We start from the raw sequence: 19471 nt of genomic DNA on the forward strand, positions 1-19471 counted from the left end.
AAATTGCCAGGCGGGAACTTTGTTTTCATCGAGTCACGTGATTTCCTTGCATTTGATGTCGGTGCCATCGCTGGGTGTGCTCCCTCTAGTTAAGGTGACCATACGTCCCGTATTTTCTCTTTTTTTGGCCGTCCCGACTTTTTGGCAAAAGTGTCCCGGTTTTTCCCGTATTTCACACGAAGCCTACTTGAATTTTTATTCTTTATTAAAGTCGAAGATTGAAATTATTTTTCGACTCAAATTATTTTATGATAGTTACAACTATATATGGGATATTAATCTCCCACATTTGCCTTGGTAAAGTTTTTTTTCCGTGGAATACATTTTAATCCACTGCAATTTGCAGTAATGCATCATTTCCCGCCATTGTGATTTTCCGTAATTTCAACAATATTTGGCAACTTTGTTTGGTTTTGGCGTCGTTTTTGGCGATAATTGGCAAAGTCCCGTATTTGGAATCCCGATGTCCCGTATTTCTCTCGAGTAAATATGGTCAGCTTACCTCTAGTAATATAAATTGCTCGATGCAAACCTCAGAATCTCTGTCGTCTGCTTCGCTCCAAGCTACTTGTTTTGGTCGCTCTCCTTGTGTCCTGAAAAAATTACTGAACTGGCAGTTCGATCTTCCAGTTCTGTTTGTGAGCTTAGCTTGTAGGGAACCGAACAAACCGTGTGTCGTCTGCTCATTAAAAGGTTCTTTGTTTTGGACGTCTCCTTATGCTCTAATAAAATAACCGAGCTTTCCGTTTGAATTCCCAGTTCAGTTTATGAGCTTTGTTTATAAGGAGCTGAGCGGAATGAAAAATATAGTTTTTTTACTTCGAACTTCCTCATCACCACATGAGTTACTTTTAAATTTGATATTAGATGGCAGCACATTACTATAAAGTGGAATGAGGAAAAATTCACATTTTACGATCTTACCTGTCGTCTGCTTGTGTGGAGGTCCTTTGTTTTAGATTTCTCCTTGGGTCTTGAAAAAATTACTGAACTGGCAGTTCGATCTTCCAGTTCTGTTTGTGAGCTTAGCTTGTAGGGAACCGAACAAAGCGATTTTTGGTCTGTCGTCTGCTTATTAAGGGTTATTTGTTTTGGACGTCTCCTTATGCTCTAATAAAATAACCGAACTTTCCGTTTGAATTCCCAGTTCAGTTTATGAGCTTTGTTTATAAGGAACTGAGCGGAATAAAGAATATAGTTTTTTTACTTCAAACTTCCTCATCACCACATGAGTCACTTTTAAATTTGATATTAGATGGCAGCACATTACTATAAAGTGCAATGTGGAAAAATGCACTTTTTACGATCTCACCTGTCGTCTGCTTGTGTGGAGGTCCTTTTTTTTAAATGTCTCCTTGGGTCTTGAAAGTAATAACCCTCGATAAATAATTTATAGTATGAAAAAAACAAAAATTATAAAAAACTTAGGCTGAAGCCTTTCGCCCCCACAGAGGCCGTGCGACCTGTGCAGCGCGACATCGGGAACCTCTCTAGGAAAGGGTGCCAAATCCGAGTTGGAAGGTAAAAAAAAAATTGTTGAGCTGAGAAATGTCATCGGGGGCACAAAAAATAGATCCCGCACGGGCAGAGATTCCTTCTCTTTTCTGCCCCTATTCATTTGCACATCAAGGCCACCTTAAGACCATTGTAGAGCCGGGGCCACAACTAGAGGTTTGGTCAGCTGTGTGTCAAGCAAGCACCCTCTTGTCATAGGTGGAGATAGTCTTGGAAGTCTGGGGGGGGGGGGAGCGAGCAAGATGATGATGCAAATTCATATATACATTAGATCAGTCGACTCCACCTTTGACGCTGGGAGGATTCCCCCCCCCCCCATATCTCCGCCCATGCCTCTTGTAATGTTGAAGCAGAGTTGGAAACATTTCAGAAAAGAAACCATAATCGGTGTTGTTAACAAGGGATAGTTCTTTTGGCCGTGCGACCTACGCGGCTGTATGGGGCACCGCCAGGTGCGGATCCAGGTCGATGTGTCGGGAGAAGCGAATTGCGTAAGTTCGTTGGATCGTCTCATATTTTACGGGACAGGAAAATTTTACAATATTATTCGGTTCTTACCTATCGCCCCCAGCCCTGGATCCGTTCCTGAGCAAAGGCAGACATCTTCAGCTGCTGCGAATGGAGCAGAGGCAGAAATATTCAGCTGGGAAAGAAGCTGATACAGACATCTTAAACTGTGAAATGAATGGAGGCAGAAATATTCAGCTCCGAAATGAGTGGAGGAAAAGATATTCAGCTCCGAAATGAGTGGAGGAAATGATATTCAGCTCCGAAATGAGTGGAGGCAGAAATATTCAGCTCCGAACGGAGCTGAGGTACAGGCATCTTCAGCTGCGAATAAAGCCGAGGCAGAGATTTTGAGCGGTGAACAAAACCTAGGCATAGATCTTCAGCTGCGAATGGAACGAAGGCAGGTATCTTCAGCTGCGAATGGAGTGAAGGCAGGCGGAATAAGGACGATGTGTCGGAGAAGCGACTTCCTGTGTAGGTGCATTGGATCATCCGTATTTCACGGGACAAATTTCTCCCATATTATTCGGCTCTTGGGAGGGGCGATTGCTCACCGTCTGGATCCGCTTTTGGGCACTGCTCTAAGAGGAGTGCGAAATTCGAGTTTAAAAAGCGAGAAGCTTTGTTAGCAAAAAAAAAACAAAAAAAAAAAACGTGGGCAGGGGACACCAAAAATAGGTTCCGCACAAGTACAAATATCTTCTCAAGTCACCCCTGTTCTTAACGCATATTGGTGCATCAGGCCCCCCCTCACCCTCCAGAAACAGGGCCTCCAGACCAACCATGGCCCCCGCTCTGTCCCCCTAGGGGATATAAGCTGGTTCGTCTCCGGAGACGTGGGCCATTGTGGGAAATCCGACATCCAAGACCGGCAAACCACCAGGCCCGTCATTTAGGGGGGGCGCGCGCAGGGGCTGGCTTTGAAAATACACTACAAATAGTATACATATATATATATATGCGTACCTTTAGTACATGCTCTTTGCCACCCCCCCCCCGGCAAAAGTTGAAATGACGGTCCTGCAAACCACCCGCAGCAGGCCGGACAGCCCCAAGCCAACCAACAGCATGGACTCCTTCCGCAATTCCGCACCCACAATTCACCATTCACCGTACAAAAAATGACATTAAATACTGTACAAAGATATGGGGGGGGGGGACATGGGCAGGTGCACAGACGCACATCGCCTGCAGGCCACGAATGGGGCAAACGAAAAACAGTTATACAAGTTATTATGAGTATATATACAAGCATATAAACACATAGACAGCGTGTCAGAGGGAATCTGGAAACATCAACGTTCACATTGGATAATAATAGTACATACAAAAAATACAAATACAATTCCGTCCAGAACGCATCTGTAGTGACGCGCACAACTTAAATATACCATATACATTTGTAAATAGTATAAAATCAGGCATCATGTCATGGATATAACAAAATATAAATGGGTACATTTTAAAACTTAAGAATACGTGATGCAACACTGATTCAATATAGGAAAGGACTTGTTAATACACCGCTAAACATATATATTATACAGAACATGATACATATACGTTAATACAACTGCAATACCACCCAGATCACATTTCTAATAACATGCACAACCTATATACCATGCTAATTTGCTAATGTATAATCAAACTTGATATTACGAATATCACAAGACATAAATGTTACAGATGCGTATTATCCAAAACATGCAAAAACATGATACAGCACAAATTCAAAATAGCATGGGGCTTATAAAATAAACTATGCGACATGTATCAGGACTTTTAGAATAATTGAATATCTTTGACCTTGTCATGGCAAAGTAAATCAAAGGACAGTCGAACATCCTGGGGGTTTCCGATTTGCTGACAGGGGGCGGGGGGGGGGTGGGTTTGGATGATGCTTATACGTCATCGACTGCCCTTTATGAAGGTATGAAGTATTCTTAATGGCATCTTATTCGGTGCAGCAAAAACGGGAAAAAAACCATTTCGATAGTTATTGGGTACCTGAACTTCTACCTATTGATAGGTCCTATACAGAGCTACTTTAATGATCTTTAAATGTTTCACGGATCCTTCAAGTGCTCTGGAAATGTTTCCGGGCCGCTTAAGTGCTCTGGAACTGTGTCACGCATCACTCAAGTGATCCGTAATTACGCCACGGATCACTTAAATCATCTGGGAATGTTCCGCGGGTAACCTGAGTGATGTAGAGCTGCATTGGGAACCGCTTAAGTACTGTAAAACTGTGACACATGTCACTCAAGGGATCTCTAAATGTGCCACGGATCGTTTAAGTGTGTCGCGGGTTACTTAGGTGATCTTTGAATGTGATCTTTGAGGCCTACTCCAGTGATCTGGAATTGTGCCACGGGTCAGTTAAGCGATTTGTAAATGTGCCGCTTAGTTATTTTTTTGCAAAATAAGGTTTGAGGGAGCAAGCCACATCAGGTAACCTTCAGGGCAACATTTGGTCCGCGGGTCAAGGGTTTACCGGCTTAAAGGGTGGGTCACAATGAATTTTTTTATAGAGAAATTTTGAGTTCTAACACTTTAAATAGCATTGAAATTAACAGAAATCGATTATAATATCATATAAAGGTATTTTCTTTCGAAATTTTAATTTTTTTCGTCTGGGGGGGGGGGGCATGCGCACGAGCCCCCTATGCCTTCCTCCCGAGTACGTTTCTGATCCCACCATTATGCGTTAGGTGGTAGGGGGCAGTGATGACGAAATTTTGCTGACGAGGAGGAAGGAGGCCAAAAATTTCTAAAAATTTGCTTACGTAATACTTAAAACGGCCCCAAAGCCTCATTGATAATTTGCTGGGAGGCCAAAATAAGATTCATCGAAAGACCGGTTGTTTGTGGAGATGAAGATTACAAGGAAGGAAATTCATCACTGCCCCCACGGGGACTCGAACCCCGGTCATAGGCGGAGATAGATTTGGAAGTTTGGGGGGGGGGGCACGATGATTATGATTTCAATTCATATATACATTTATACATTAGATCAGTCGACTCCACCGTTGACGCTGGGAGGGCAATGTCCCCTCCCCCCGTATCTCCGCCCATGACCCCGGTCTCTCTGTATGCATGTGGCCATCTGGTTGGCGTATATCATTCACGAGCTATTAGTTGATTGTTGACGCCGTCCATGTACGGTGCCCATGGCCCCCCACAAGGGGGAGGCTGACAGGGCTCCAGCCCTGGGGCCCGGGACGATTTTAATCATTTTTTTGTTTTTTCACGCCATAAATGCACTATAAAGGGGCCCCATGAAAAGTCTGGTCTGGGGGTCCGCCAAAAGTCTCATCCTTGGGGCCCCGCTCCAGGATGTGGGGGCCATGACGGTGCCTTTCAACATATATATACGCTCCAAGGTTGAAATATCATATCTGCTTCCATAGCTTAGATCAGTGATTCCCAACGTGGGCGATGGAATGTTCCAGGGGGGGCGGTAGAAGCTACGAGTATAACATAGGACCCTATGGGTTAGATTGCGTTGGGGGGCGATGGGACGAAAAAAATTTCTGAAGAAGGGTGGCGATGGGACGAAAAAGGTTGGGAAACTATGGCTTAGATGGTAGAGCATTCGTCCGACAGACCGGTCACGATCCAGGCTCTGTCCCTCCCGGGATAGTTAGAGCATCCGTCCGGCACGCGAGAGACCGGGATTCGAGTCCCCGTGGGGGCAGTGATGAACTTTCTTCTTTGTAATTTTCATCTCCACGAATAACCAGTCTCTCAAAGAATCTTGTATAGACAAGTGGAGAGGACATTTCTACATGCAAAATAAGATGTTTTCCTCCAGGAAATATGGTTTGCAGAGCTTGCGCGGCTTTAGTCTGTGACATATATGAATAAACATTACGAAAATGGATCTGGCATCATGCTCAGAAATAAATTCGAAAAATAAAATCATGCTTCTAATGTCATTTTAATCATTATGAGCCTTCATGATGCCCAACGGATTCAATAAAATAAAACAAGAGCGAATCGCACAATTATTCGGATACATTTGAGATGTTTATTCCACAAACTGCGCACGAGAACATCGATTACGAAAGAGAATTTTCCTTCCCGTGTAGGCGCATGCGCAATGAGTGAGGGCAGCGAAGTGTCTTCTCAGTGGCCATGGCACGTGTTTGTTGTTGTTCCGTTTTGATAGTTTCAGTTTCGACGTCCCTCACCATCGACGTTCCGACGTCCCGATGCCCAACAACGGAGACGTCCCTCCTGTGATGGATCCATCGTTGGGATTGATCACCGCCGCCGAGTGGATCCCGTCTCCTCCCACCAGCGGCGGCAAAGCCTCCAACTTGTGCATCCAGCGCATCATGAAGGACATCAAGTCTTTCTACAAAGACCCACCGCCGGGCATATTCATCCTTCCGGACGAGTCGGACATGACCGTCATCCACTCGATGATCGTGGGCCCGTCCAGGACCCCCTACGAGGGCGGCTTCTTCTACTTCGTGGTCAGGTGCCCCCCGGACTACCCGATAAAGCCCCCCAAGGTGACCCTGATGACCACCGGCCAGAACAGGGTCAGGTTCAACCCGAACCTCTACAGCAGCGGCAAGGTCTGCCTCAGCATCCTGGGCACTTGGACGGGCCCGCACTGGACGGCCGCCCAGTGCCTGTCCAGCATGCTGCTGTCCATACAGTCCCTGCTGGGCGACAAGCCCTACTACAACGAGCCGGGCGTCTCCGTGGACATGCACGAGGAGTCCAGCGAGAAGTACAACAGGGTGATAAGGCACGAGACGATTAGGGTGGCAGTTTGCGACATGCTGGAGAGGTCCACGAGCGACAGCCGCAACATCCCAGACCCGTTCCACACACTCATGAGGGACATATTCCCGCAGTACTACGAGGGTTACTTGGCATCCTGCGAGCAGAACCACAAGCTGAACGGCAAGAAAATGAACGACCCTTACCACGAGAACAGGGGGGAGTTCAGCTTCTCGACGCTGAAGAACAGGTTGAAGAGCTTGAAGGAGTCTCTTGATTCGTCGCCGGGTCCTAGTCGTAATCATCAGCAGCAGCAGGCGGTGGCATCCGCCTCGGGGGATTCTAGTCAGCAGCGGTCTGCAGTGTCCACCAATGAGCGGTACTTTGAGTACCCGCAGCTCGTCAAGGCCTACCCTTGGCTGAAGAGCATTGGTGAGGAAGAGACTGTTCCCGGTGTCATGAGCAAGGAGGTGTCCAAGGAAGAGGATGTCTTGCAGCTGTGGGAGATAATGGACGATGATGACGATGAAGATGAAGAAGATGGCGCCGAAGACAGTGGCGGAAGCGAGTCAGAGGAAATGGACGTGGATTGAAAGTCTGTGATAATAATGACGGTGGTTGTTGTACATTCCCATTGATGTGTTTTCCCCCCTGGTTTTCTTACTCAAGCAGTGTTTCGAGTCTTGTGAACTGCAATTGTTAATATTTACCACTTCTTTTGTGTTTCTCTTCCCGCATGTTCGAACAAAATTATATGTTGATAAAACCCTGTTCGGTCAATTTTTAAGCAAAAAAAATATATGTATTCCAAGTTACAGCTGACGTTTTTATTTTCGGTGTTGATATTTAGTTTCGAGTTAAGTTGTTAATCTTTTAACTGATTACTCACCATGCGTTTTTTTCCCCTGGTTACTTCGCTACTGGAACCCTGTGACGCAGGAGCATGTTTGTCAAATATACCTTATCGAAATATTTTTGTTATTCAGCTCTGGTAAATTCGCAGTGTACGCTATACCACTGCTTGGCAATTTTCTTTTTAATTTGGTGCTATTGCTAAGGTTACCAGCGGGACGATAGGAACACGAAGGGGGATTGGGTTGGCGACATATCACTGTTTTTGTCATTGTTGTAAACTTGGTTGCGAAAAGGTTTTCCCGTTTATTGGGAATTTTAGGGCCCCTTGTTTGATCAAGTCACCAAAAAACAACAACAATGATTGAGAGTTTTATGGTGCGCCTGCCTATACTCTTCTATTATAACCATACCAGGTATTTTTGACGCAAAATCAGCATGTTTGGCTTATTGCTTCCCACACAATTTTTGACGCATTCTTCCATTAGGATCCAGAACGATGTGTTGAGAGGAGCAAATTAGGTAAGTTTATTGAATCATCCCATACTTTACGACAGTGGTTCTCAACCGGGGGTCATGTGGCCCCCTAGTGGTACTGGGATACTTCAAGGGGGCCACGGAAGAAAATTGAGAAAGGTCCCATGACAAGTGGTTTAGAGGGCTGCAGAGAGCTGAGAAGAAAAATTAAGGTGTAAATAAAGCGTTTATATTAATGACTAGGATGCCCATGATGTTGAGACAGCCCTGAATAGATCTCGGACTATCGGGGAGCTCAATAAATTTTAAGCCAGTTGTCTGGAGGCCAGTCTTATTTGCAAAATTTTCGCTCAGTATAAAATCACTGAAAAAAATCAATTCAATACTTATAAAGGATCTTGCTCCTAGGTGAGGGTCGAAACTTCTGGGTAAAGACAGGAGAGCCACGAGAAAAAAAATATGGTTCAAAGTGGGCCACGGGCAAAAAAGGTTAAGAAGCACTGCTTTACGAGAAATATAAAGTTTCATATTATTCGATTCTTGAGAGGGGTGACAGAAATTATAGCTCCCCCCCCCCCCACATCTGGATCCATACCCAAGCGAAAGCAGATACACCTTCAGCTGCGAATGAAGCCAAGATTCAAATGGAGTGAAGACTGGCGTCTCTTCAGCTGTGAATGGAGTGGAGACACGTATCTTAAGTTGGGAATGAAAAGGGGGCATCAACTGCGAATGAAGTGAGAGCAAATGCGGATTCCTTCAGATTTGAATGGAGCAAAGGCAGACATCTACAGCTGTAAAAGGGGGGGGGGAAGACAGGCATCTTCAGCTGTGAATGAAGTGGAGGCAGACATCTTCAAATTCGAATGGATGCAGGCAGATCCACACACAGGGTGATGTGTCAGCGAAGCGATATATGGTATAGGTGCATTGGATCATCCCATATTTTACAAGGCAAAAGAAATTTCTTTCGTATTATTTGACTGTTGGGTGGGGTGATCGTCCAGCATCGCGCTCTCCCCCTCCCAGATCCGTGCCTGACTGTAATGACTGCTGCATGGCACCGGAAAATTTGCCAAGACAAAAAAGGTGCCAAGCAATATGGTTATAACAGAGGACCTCGCCTGTGGCAGGTCCAAGGGGGGCTCATACCAGTAGCCACTGCTCGCTATAAATATAGGATCGTATTTGGTTAACCCATTTTGGTTCTTATAACTCAGTATTTGCCAAAGTGTGCAATATCGCCTTCTGGTGGGTGATGAAATTGTCTGGAGAGGGAAAAGGCGATAGAAGCTATGAGTATAACATACGATCCTATGGGTATGCTCGAGTTCAGGGGCGATAGTTTCACAAAAACTATAACTGATGAGATCGCCCTACGCTGAAACAGCGTTTTTTTTTCTCTGATTTGATTCTTAAAAGTGGTGGCCACCACATTTTGTACCCAAGAGAATGCGACGGTCAAGCCTTTGCTAAGAGACTTTGTTTTGACCCCGATGCATTGCGGCTAGAAGAAAAAAAAACGTAGCGAAGAGGTTCATTTTTTTGTTTGCATGGGCCCTCACAAGGGTGGGGTTGACAGGGTTGCACAGCCCTAGGGCCCGGGACAGTTGCCATCATTTTTTGTTTTCTTCATGCTATAAGTTATCTAGAAGGGCCCATAAAAAATCTGGCTTGGGTCCTGTGGAAAGATCCCAGCCTAGGGGGAGGGGTCCTAGTTGTTTGCGATGATTTGTTGGACAAGAAATAACGACTTGGTGAAGCTTCATTACGATGATGCACAACTTTGTAGAAAACCCTCAAAGAATGTAACAGGTTAATGCCAGTTCTCGGTCTGTGATTACAGTGAGCCGATGTGGTCTGGGTATCCCTCGGTTTGACCACGGGTTAATTCATGTCTTGACAAATCGAGAGAAAAAAAAAATCAAGGTGCCAGTCATATTCTAGGGGTGAAGGATTTTTTTTTCGCCCAAGATAGTAATTCCGCGTGGAATATAATTAGGCGCCAATATATAAATTTTTTTTAGTTGGCAACTTGGGATTTGTCAAGCCATGGGTTAGGGGCCGTTCATGTATTAGGTAAGCAAATTTTTAGCCATTTTTGACCCCTTGTCAGCAAAACTCTGACACCCCCCCCCCTCTTGTCAGCAAAATTTCGTCATCGGCTCTGCCCCTCTGAATGTAAATCGGAACCCCCCCCCCATCGATGATGACGTAATACTTGAATGACCCCTTATCAGCAGTGCCGTCTTAATTGCCCTGTAGGGCCTCCAAAAAAATCACTTGGCCCGGGGGGGCCCATGATGCTTTTAAGACGGCCCTGCTTATCAGTAGGGAGGGGGGAATGTTACTTCAGGTGCCCACAAACTATCGAAAGGTTTTTCTCGTTTTTGGTGTACCGAGTAAGTAGGATGCCATTAAGAATATTTCATATTTTCATAAAGGGTGGTTGATGACGTAAGCATTATCCAAACCCCCCCCTCTCCTCCCCAAAAGTCAGCAAACCGGAAACCGCCCCTTCCCCCCATCGATGATGACGTAATACTTGAATGGCCCCTTAATGCCTACCCAAAGCGTTAATTTTCATTGCCAAGAGCTTCATATTTCATCTCCGAGAGGCTCATTTTGTTTTATCGTTAAAAGGGTAAAAACCTAGCCAAGAGGTAGTGCCGTCTTAACGCATGGGCCCACCCGGACACGGCCCGGGGGCTTCAAGAGAAGAGGGGCCTCACAAAAATGAGATCCGGTTGACATTTTCTAGGATTTACCAGGTAGGGCCTCCAAAAAAGCCACTTGGCCCGGGGGCCCACGATACTCTACGCAGGATCGCCATGGCGACTAAAAAAAATTGAGATTGGCACCCAATTTGTTTTATGTTTGATGACTGAATCGCCGGAGTCTCGGGACCACAAGGTTTTCTGAAATTATGTCCACCCGGAAATATGCAAATGTGACGGTTATAAGAACTTTCCCCAGCGGGTTCGATCGTCCTTACATCCCGGGAGGGACAGAGGCTGGGTCGTGTCTGGTCTGAGACGGGACGGTTATAAGAACTTGCGTTCCTAATCCACCGTTGTAAACCGTGTATGTGGACCTGCTGCACTCTGCCCTTGCTGATTTAGGGGCCGTTCAAGTATTACGTCAGCAAATTTTTATCCATTTTTGATCTCCCTTCCCCCCCCCACCTTGTCAGCAAAATTTCGTCAGCGCTGCCCCCTACCTTCTAACGCATACTGGTGGGATCAGAAACGCACGTGGGAATGGGGCTCGTGCACAACCCCCCTGACGGAAAAAAAACAACTAAAATTTCGAAGAAAATACCTCTTTATATGTTATTGTAGTCGATTTCTGTCAATTTCAACGCTATTTGAAGGGTAAGAACTCAAAATTTCTCTTTAAGAAATTCATTGTGACCCACCCTTTAAGCCATATGTGGTAAACCCTTGACCCGCGGACCAAATGTGGCCCTGAAGATTATCTGATGTGGCTTGCGCCCCCCCCCCAACCTAATTTTGTAAAAAATGAACTAAGCGGCACATTTACCAATCGCTTAAATGACCCGTGGCACAATTCCAGAGCATTTAAGTGGCCCGTGGCACATTTTCAGATCACTGTAGTAGGTCCGTGGCACATTTTCAGATCACTGAAGTAGCCCCATGGCACATTCAAAGATCACTTAAGTATTAAGTAACGAGGCCTAGAACGTTTAAACGATCCGTGACACATTTAGAGATATCTTAAGTGACATTGTGGCACAATTTTAGAGCACTTAAGTGGCCCAAACACATTTCCAGAGCACTTAAGTGGCCCAAACACATTTCCAGAGCACTTGAAGGATCCGTGAAACATTTAGAGATCACTGAAGTGGCTCTGTAGGGGACTTATTAATAGGGAGAATGTTAGTTCAGGTGTACAATAACTATCGAAATGGGTTTTTTTTTCCGTTTTTGATGCACCGAATAAGATGCCATTAAGAATATTTCATATCTTCATAAAGGGTAGTGGATGACGTAAACATCATCCAAACCCCCTCCCTCCCCCCCTGTCAGGAAATCGGAAACCCCATCCCTACCATCGATGCTGACGTGATACTTGAACGAACCCTTATGACTCGCCTGCAATGTGTTATCCGCTGTGGTGGTGGTGGTAACGTGCAACACACACTGCTGTAATAAACGATTTGGGGGCATTCTGTTCGTTATTTGCGTATCTTTTCTTTGACTTGTGTACATCAGCGCCACCTATCGGCTGTTTTTAATTCCCCCCTTCCCCCGTCTTAAAAAAAATTCCCGTGACCTTGCGATTCCAACCCTACAAACCTTTTTGTTATTTCGGCTATATTTCCGGTTTTTAGGAATTTTTAGAGTTTTTACGGACTTTTTGCCCACCCTGTATATAGTCTTTAGTTTTTATAATAGCATTTTTAATTGGGTGTTGGTGTATTTCAGAAATATGTGACATCCGTATTTGTTGTGGGCACCTTTTTCTCAGCCACCTCTTTTGGCATTTTGCCTATCGTGGCCTTGTATTTGTATTGCGCCGGGTGTGTGTTAAGCACCTCAAAATTTTATTCAGAAATCAAAATCATAAATTTCAAGCCGAACACCTACAGTCTGAAACACTTCCGACGCCCCTGCTCTAAAATATGAATCAAGCAGTTTTTTTTGATAAAGGGGCCATTTAAGTATTACGTAAGCATATTTTCAGCCATTTTTGACCCCCTCCCCATCCCCGTCAGCAGCTTAGAATATTTCATATCTTCGGAAAGGGGTGGTTGATGACGTAAGCAACCTTCCAACCCACCCCCCCCCCGTCATCAAGAGTCAGAAAATCCGAAACCCCCATCGATGCTGACGTAATACTTGAATGACCCCTGGGGGGGGGGGCACCGTTACCATCGATAGTTCCAGGACCATCTTTGTTATAGCCCTCCTCCCCAGCGGGCCAAGTGATTTTTCTGCTGCCTTTTTCTCTACCTAAGAAATACTCCCTCCCCCCTCTAGATTTGGGGCGTGCGTGGGTGGACCCTATATACGTTCAGACAGCACTGGATAATCCCTGGGCAAAAGTAAGAATTTGGGGGAAGGCTACCTGGTAACAATACCAGTTACCAGGTAGACATGTAACTGGGTTTGAAGACGTTTGGTTAGTGCATATATGGGCCCGCCCCCCTTTAAACAGATACACTAAATCTCCCTTGTGGAAACCAGGCCCTGAGTTCCAACAACAGTGGTAACTCTAGTCATACAGACCCTCTTAAGAGTTCCTTGAAGCAAATGTCGAGAGGGGGGTGGGGGGGAATGTTTCAGACTTTTGATTACTCATCCCCAACTTAGGGTGCAATACCACTAAAAGGATCTGATCCCGTTTTTCGAATTCTTCGAAAGACCCTCACCAGACCCCTCTGTCTTCCCATAGTTGAGACCGTAGGGGGTTTGATCTCATATCATCTAAAGGAGAAAAGTGTTGTACCAGATTCACTGGCCCCACATTCTGAAACTAAAAAATTCTTTGGCGGCCATCCAGGACTGGGACCCCTTTCAACCTTGCCCAGATGGCTTCCTCAGTGCTGTCTTAACGCCTGAACTCACCTGGCGGGCACCTCACAAAAATGAGAACTAGTTGGAATTTTTCAGGTAGAACCTCAGAAAAATAACTTCGCCCGGTGCTTCTCACTCAAGGAAGGTTGACTAGTTTCCGGTAACGAGGTCCGGCCTGGAGCTTCAAGTTCAGAGGAGCCCTCATAAAAATTAGATTAGGCTAAAATTTTCTAGACGAAGCATGTAAACTGGTAGGTAGGCATTTCTGGACTGGGGGGAATCCCTCCCTAAAATCACTTATCCCGGGGCCCAGGGCCGTCTCAAGACCATCATGGGTCCCTGGACCAAGTGATTTTTGCGAGGCCCTACCTGGTAAATTCTCGAAAATTTCAACTAGATCGCATTTTGTGAGGCTCCTTCTTCGCTTGAGGCCCCCGGGCCCCATACGTTAAGACGGGGCCCACGATGCTCTCAAGATGGCCTTGGGCTAGACATGATCCAACCGCAGTGCCGTCTTTCAACGCAGGGGCCCACCCGGTTATGCCTCAAGAAAAAAAGCCGCCCCCTTCCACAAAAACGAGATCTGGTTGATTTTCTATAGTAAACATGTAAATTTGTAGGCAAGCATTTTTAGCCGAGCTTCAGTACGAAGATTTCGCGCACTCACGATACTGACTAACCGTATTTTTCTCGTGCAGATATGGTCACAATATCAAAAGAATATGATCTCCCGCTGTTGATACGATAAAATATGGTCAGCTAAATGTATTTAAATTGCGATGACGTCACGTCAATTTCGTTCCTCATCAGAATGTTATGCTCGAGTGTATATGATCAGTATCGTTTGAAATATTGTCTGAGGCTAGCATCGTTTGTTCGATCTGGCAACACGTCACCGTGGTTGTTGAAATGTAATGGCCGATTTAGTGTGTATTTGTTGTTGTTGATGAATTAAGAGGGAGCAATTTGTGTCCCAAACGTTTGACGATGCGAAAAAATTTCTGAGGGCATTTTTCTTTGAAAATCACTTATTCGGAAATTTATGATGATTTAGACTTTTTTTTTTCCCTCCCTCGCCAACAGACATCGCCAGCGTGTGTCGTCTGCTGTTTGTAATCGGACTGTCGTTGAAAGGGTGATAATCGAGTGTAATTGGACAGCAGCAACGTCCATGGCAGGCGCGACGCCGGGTGGCGACGGCGAGGTGCCCGGATGCGTCGTCAAGGAGATCGAGAAGAGACTCTACAAGACGCTCAAAGACGTCTTCGGATACGGCAGCTACAAGAGCCTCGTCCAGAAGAGGGCCGTCGAGGCGGTCGCCAACAGCTCCCAGGACGTCTTCGTGTCCATGCCGACGGGCGCCGGGAAGTCCCTGTGCTACCAGCTGCCCTCCCTGGTCAGCGAGAGGCCCGGGGTGACCATCGTCGTGTCGCCGCTCATCGCCCTCATGACCAACCAGATGGAGCAGATGAGGAGCATCGGCATATGCACCGAGACCATCAACTCCAAGATGACCTCGTCCGAGAGGGAGCGCGTCAAGGCCGACCTGATGAGCCAGTCGCCCAGGGTGAAGCTCCTGTACATCACCCCCGAGCTCGCCTCGACCTCCGGCTTCAATTTCCTCATGAACCACCTGTACACGAACGACAACGTGGCCCGGGTGGTCGTCGACGAGGCGCACTGCGTGTCCCAGTGGGGGCATAACTTCCGGCCCGACTATCTCAAGCTCGGTGAGATCAGGGAGAAGTACCCGCTGGTACCGTGGGTCGCCCTGACTGCCACAGCCTCCACAAAGCTCATGGATGATATAGTCCTCCAGCTGAAGTTCATGCAGCCGATCGCCATCTTCAAGACTTCGTGCTTCCGTCCGAATCTGTTTTACGATGTGGTCTTCAAGGAACTAATAGACAACCCTTATGAAGACCTGTTGGAGTTCTCGTACCGTTCCCTCGGCGAGCACTGGGAGATGACGCCGCCAAGTGACAGGGGCTGCGGCATAATCTACTGCCGTACCCGGGATGCTTGTGAGGAGATCGCCTCGAAGATATCCAAGCTAGGGCTCAAGTGTCAGGCCTACCATGCCGGGCTCAGGCCGAACGTGAGACAGGAAGTGCAAACCAACTGGATGGAGGGCCGGACAACAGTCATAGCTGCTACTGTGAGCTTCGGGATGGGTATCGATAAACCATCAGTGAGGTTCGTGATCCACTGGTGCGTCTCCCAGTCACTTGCGGGTTACTATCAGGAATCGGGACGTGCCGGCCGAGATGATGACCCGGCTTTCTGTAGGATTTACTACTCTCAGAAGGACCGGGACGCGATAACGTTTCTCTTGAAGAAAGACGAGAGATCGGCCATGAAGAAAGCAGCGAAGATAAAGGCCACTGCTGCTGTGAATAGCTTTGACACTGTGATAAAGTACTGCGAGGAGATGAACTGCAGGCACTACTTAATGGCAAGAGAATTCGGTGACGACATCCCCGACTGCAAAAAGTCCTGCGATGTGTGTACCAGCCCGAAGACCATTGAGCACAAGTTACAGCTGTTCAGGAGCATGAAACTCGGCAGCAAGATAGAGAGGCTGAAGAACTCAACGAAGATGAGCGCAGAGGATTTCGAGGACCTGTATGGCGGTGGCCGCAGGGGTGAGAAGGAGGACTTGGAATCGTACCAAATGGAGAATGATGAAGACGGCGAAACTCAGAATCAAAAAGCCGGCCGGGCGCTCACAGAATTCATCAGCAAGGAGTTTGAGAAACGCAGGGGGAACCGAGAACAGCCGGACAAATCCAAACAAACTAGTCTTAAAGTACTTGATCCAACGCTGAAGAAGATTCAGGGCCTGTCACTGGAAGCCCGGGAGAAATACTATGACAAGCTGGTCAGCGAAGTGACCAGCAACCTGACTACGTGCCAACAGACCCCCTCGTGTCCGAGGATGACCTCCAAAGACATCCAGAGGTGTTCCGCGGAATACGAGTTGGAATCATTCAAAACGAAAGGCAACATACTTGCTTACCGCAAGGACTTTGTAGCTCTGTACAAGTCCCTCGAAGAGGCAACACGACAACTTGAAGTCCATCCCATAATCACCAAATATTCGTCAAAATCTGTTTCCAATAGCTCGGCAACAGCGACCAAGAACTCCCGACTGACGAACAATGCCTACCCTAAAAATGACACTAACAATTTCAATAGTCATCACTCAGATTTGAGCAGCTTGTCGAAACGAAAGAAGAGATCGTCGCCGTCTTCAGAAGGCAGTCAGCGCAGTTTCATAGACTTGAACGACTCAAACAGTAGCATCTCAGACTATTCTGACAATCTGAGTCCGAGAAAGATAGTACCAACGTCTGATACGTCAAAATCGGTTGCTAGCAAGCCAATGATAAAATACTTCTTCGAGAGCGTCGGCTGTCCGTCGTCGCAATCCCCGGAACAGGCATTGGACCTGGCGTCTCCGAAATCAATAGAAATGTCCGATGACAAGCATGAGGCGGCCACCTCCCACGCTTCCGGTTCGTCCAAGAGACACTCTATATCCAGGAGCAGTTCACACAGCCCGAACAAGAAACAAAAGAAAACGTCGTCCGAGATAACCGTCAGGGTCAAGAACAGCAGTGGCAACAGTCCCGAGAAACAGAAGAGAGGCGATACTGTCAAGACGATATCGCAGATACAGAACGATAATCTCAAGAAGGCAGCGGATCTCGTCCGCAGACACTTAAACCCGCAATACAAGGCGAAAAAGATAAGCAAGGACTTGTTCAAAATCGTGTGTCGAAGCATTTCGCATCGCCTCGTCGAGGCAAATGCTGTGAACGATAGGGCCGCGAGGCTCGAAGTCGAGAAACTCTTCCAACAGTATCCACCGAGCGATAACTTATCCGACTAAAAAAATGAAATTGTGATCGTTACGTGTGTTTGTGTCCGTGCGTCCTCTAGAATCGTTATTTTTTTATGAGGGGAAAAAATTTCTCGATGACATCATCAAAAACTACAGAATCATATTCGTTTGTTACCGCCATTCCCGTCTTGGATGTAATTAATTGAAAATAATCAAGAAAAACTGTATCCTTTGCTCCCTGGGTAATATTTCTGTGCGACTTTTTGTCTTTGTTGTTAATCGATGCTTCATGTCTGTAGTATAACTATTAAAAATTATTGTTCATTCTTTGATATTAATATCCATCGAGGAACGTTATTATCTCTCTCTATTACAAATGCACCAAATCCAAACTGTCACATGATGAATACAATCATTAATGGCATTTGAAATGTTCTGTGAATACTCACATTTTTTTCTGCCTCAACAATTTGACTTTCAAACTAATTTGTTCATTATTCGCTTGGTCTTCCTGATTTTCGACCTTTGGTCAACCACGTCCACTACTTTTACAGATGATTCTGTCAACCACCTGCTGATTGGTTGATCGCCACCTTGTCCCAATCAATGCTCCTGCTTTGACTTACAAACCATCACTTTAATGACTATCCCTATTTTCTTTTTACCCACACCACCACTAAGCCCTGTGCTTTTTAATCGTGGCCAACAGATTTGATTTGTAAAACACTAGTCCGATAATCATCTTTGGCTGCTGCTTTGACCCATGATACCACTTAGCACTCCACTTTATTTCATGGCCGCCTTCACTATTACTTTGACCCATGACACCATCTCTCTGCTTCATTTTATAGCCACCTTGGCTGCATGCTGTGACCAATAACATCATTCCATTTTTTTCCCATGGCCATCTTGGATGTTACTTCGACCCATGACTTCACTTTATTTTGTGGCCATCTTGGCTGTGTGCTACTGTGAAATATCACTAAACTCTGCTTCTTTTTATGGTCATCTTGGCTGCTACTTTGACAAATGACGCAGCTCTGCTTTATTTCATGGCCGCCTTCACTGCTACTTTGACACACGACACCATCTCTCTGCTTCATTTTATAGCCACTTCGGCTGCATGCTGCTGTGACCAATAACATCATTCCATGGCCATCTTGGCTGCTACTTTGACCCATGACATCACTCCACTTTATTTTGCGGCCATCTTGGCTGCGAGCTACAGTGAAATATGACTCGACTCTGCTTCTTTTCATAGTGATATTGGCTGCAAGCTACTGGGAAATATGACAATTCTGCTTCTTTTCGTGGTCATCGTCACTGCTACTTTGACTCGTAACACCAATCTGCTTCATTCTATATCCATCTTGGCTGCATGATTACTGTGAAATATGACTCAACTCTGCTTCTTTTCATGGTCATCTTGGTTGCAACTTTGACAAATGACATTGCTCTGCTTTATTTCATTTCCGCCTTCATTAGTACTTGACCATGACACCATCTTTCTGCTTCATTTTATAGCCACCTTGGCTGCATGCTGTTGTGACCCATAGCGTTATGTTTTTTTTCCATGGCCATCTTGGCTGCTACTTTGACCAACCACACAGCTCCGCTTTATTTTGTGACCATCTTCACTACCATTTTTACCCATGACACCACTCAACACTTTTCTCTATTTCATGGCCATCTTGCTGATGCTTTGACACGCAACTCAGCTTTATTACATGGCTATCTCTTGGCTGCTGCCTTGACCTACAACACCATTCAGTGCGTTTTACTTCATGGCCATCTTGGCTACCACGTTGACCAACGACACAACACCACTTTATTTCATGGTAATCTTCGTTGCTACTTTGACCAATGACCCGGGCTTGACAAATTGCAAAAAATAAAAAAATGTAGGTGCCAGAAAAAGTTTTTGAGCCAAAATTTTTTTTTTCCGGAGAAAAACAGGTTAAAGAAATAATTTCTTGCAACTTTCCCAGTT

The 19471-nt window shown here is 45.9% G+C and overlaps 1 protein-coding gene and 1 pseudogene across 2 annotated transcripts; both read left to right on the forward strand.

Annotated features, from left to right (window-relative positions):
- The first annotated feature begins 6126 nt into the window (after positions 1-6126).
- Positions 6127-7582, forward strand: LOC149067886 (ubiquitin-conjugating enzyme E2 Z pseudogene; annotated as a pseudogene). Its single transcript, XR_016195295.1, has one exon. The product of XR_016195295.1 is annotated as a ubiquitin-conjugating enzyme E2 Z pseudogene (transcript).
- Positions 7583-14534: 6952 nt separating this feature from the next.
- RecQ5 (RecQ5 helicase) lies at positions 14535-17821 on the forward strand. Its single transcript, XM_089252398.1, has one exon. It carries the CDS (start codon positions 14806-14808, stop codon positions 17527-17529), a length of 2724 nt encoding a protein of 907 aa, XP_089108524.1. The 5' UTR covers positions 14535-14805; the 3' UTR covers positions 17530-17821.
- Positions 17822-19471: the final 1650 nt, after the last annotated feature.

This window comes from Pholcus phalangioides, unplaced genomic scaffold (assembly GCF_987345545.1).
Source record: "Pholcus phalangioides strain wild (caught in Gottingen) unplaced genomic scaffold, Ppha-v1.0 ptg000028l_1, whole genome shotgun sequence".
Classification (NCBI taxonomy): Eukaryota; Metazoa; Arthropoda; class Arachnida; order Araneae; family Pholcidae; genus Pholcus; species Pholcus phalangioides.

What these genes read in the sequence shown, in the direction of transcription:
- RecQ5 (XM_089252398.1), top strand. Translation starts at nt 14,806, where the DNA reads ATGGCAGGCGCGACGCCGGGTGGCGACGGCGAGGTGCCCGGATGCGTC.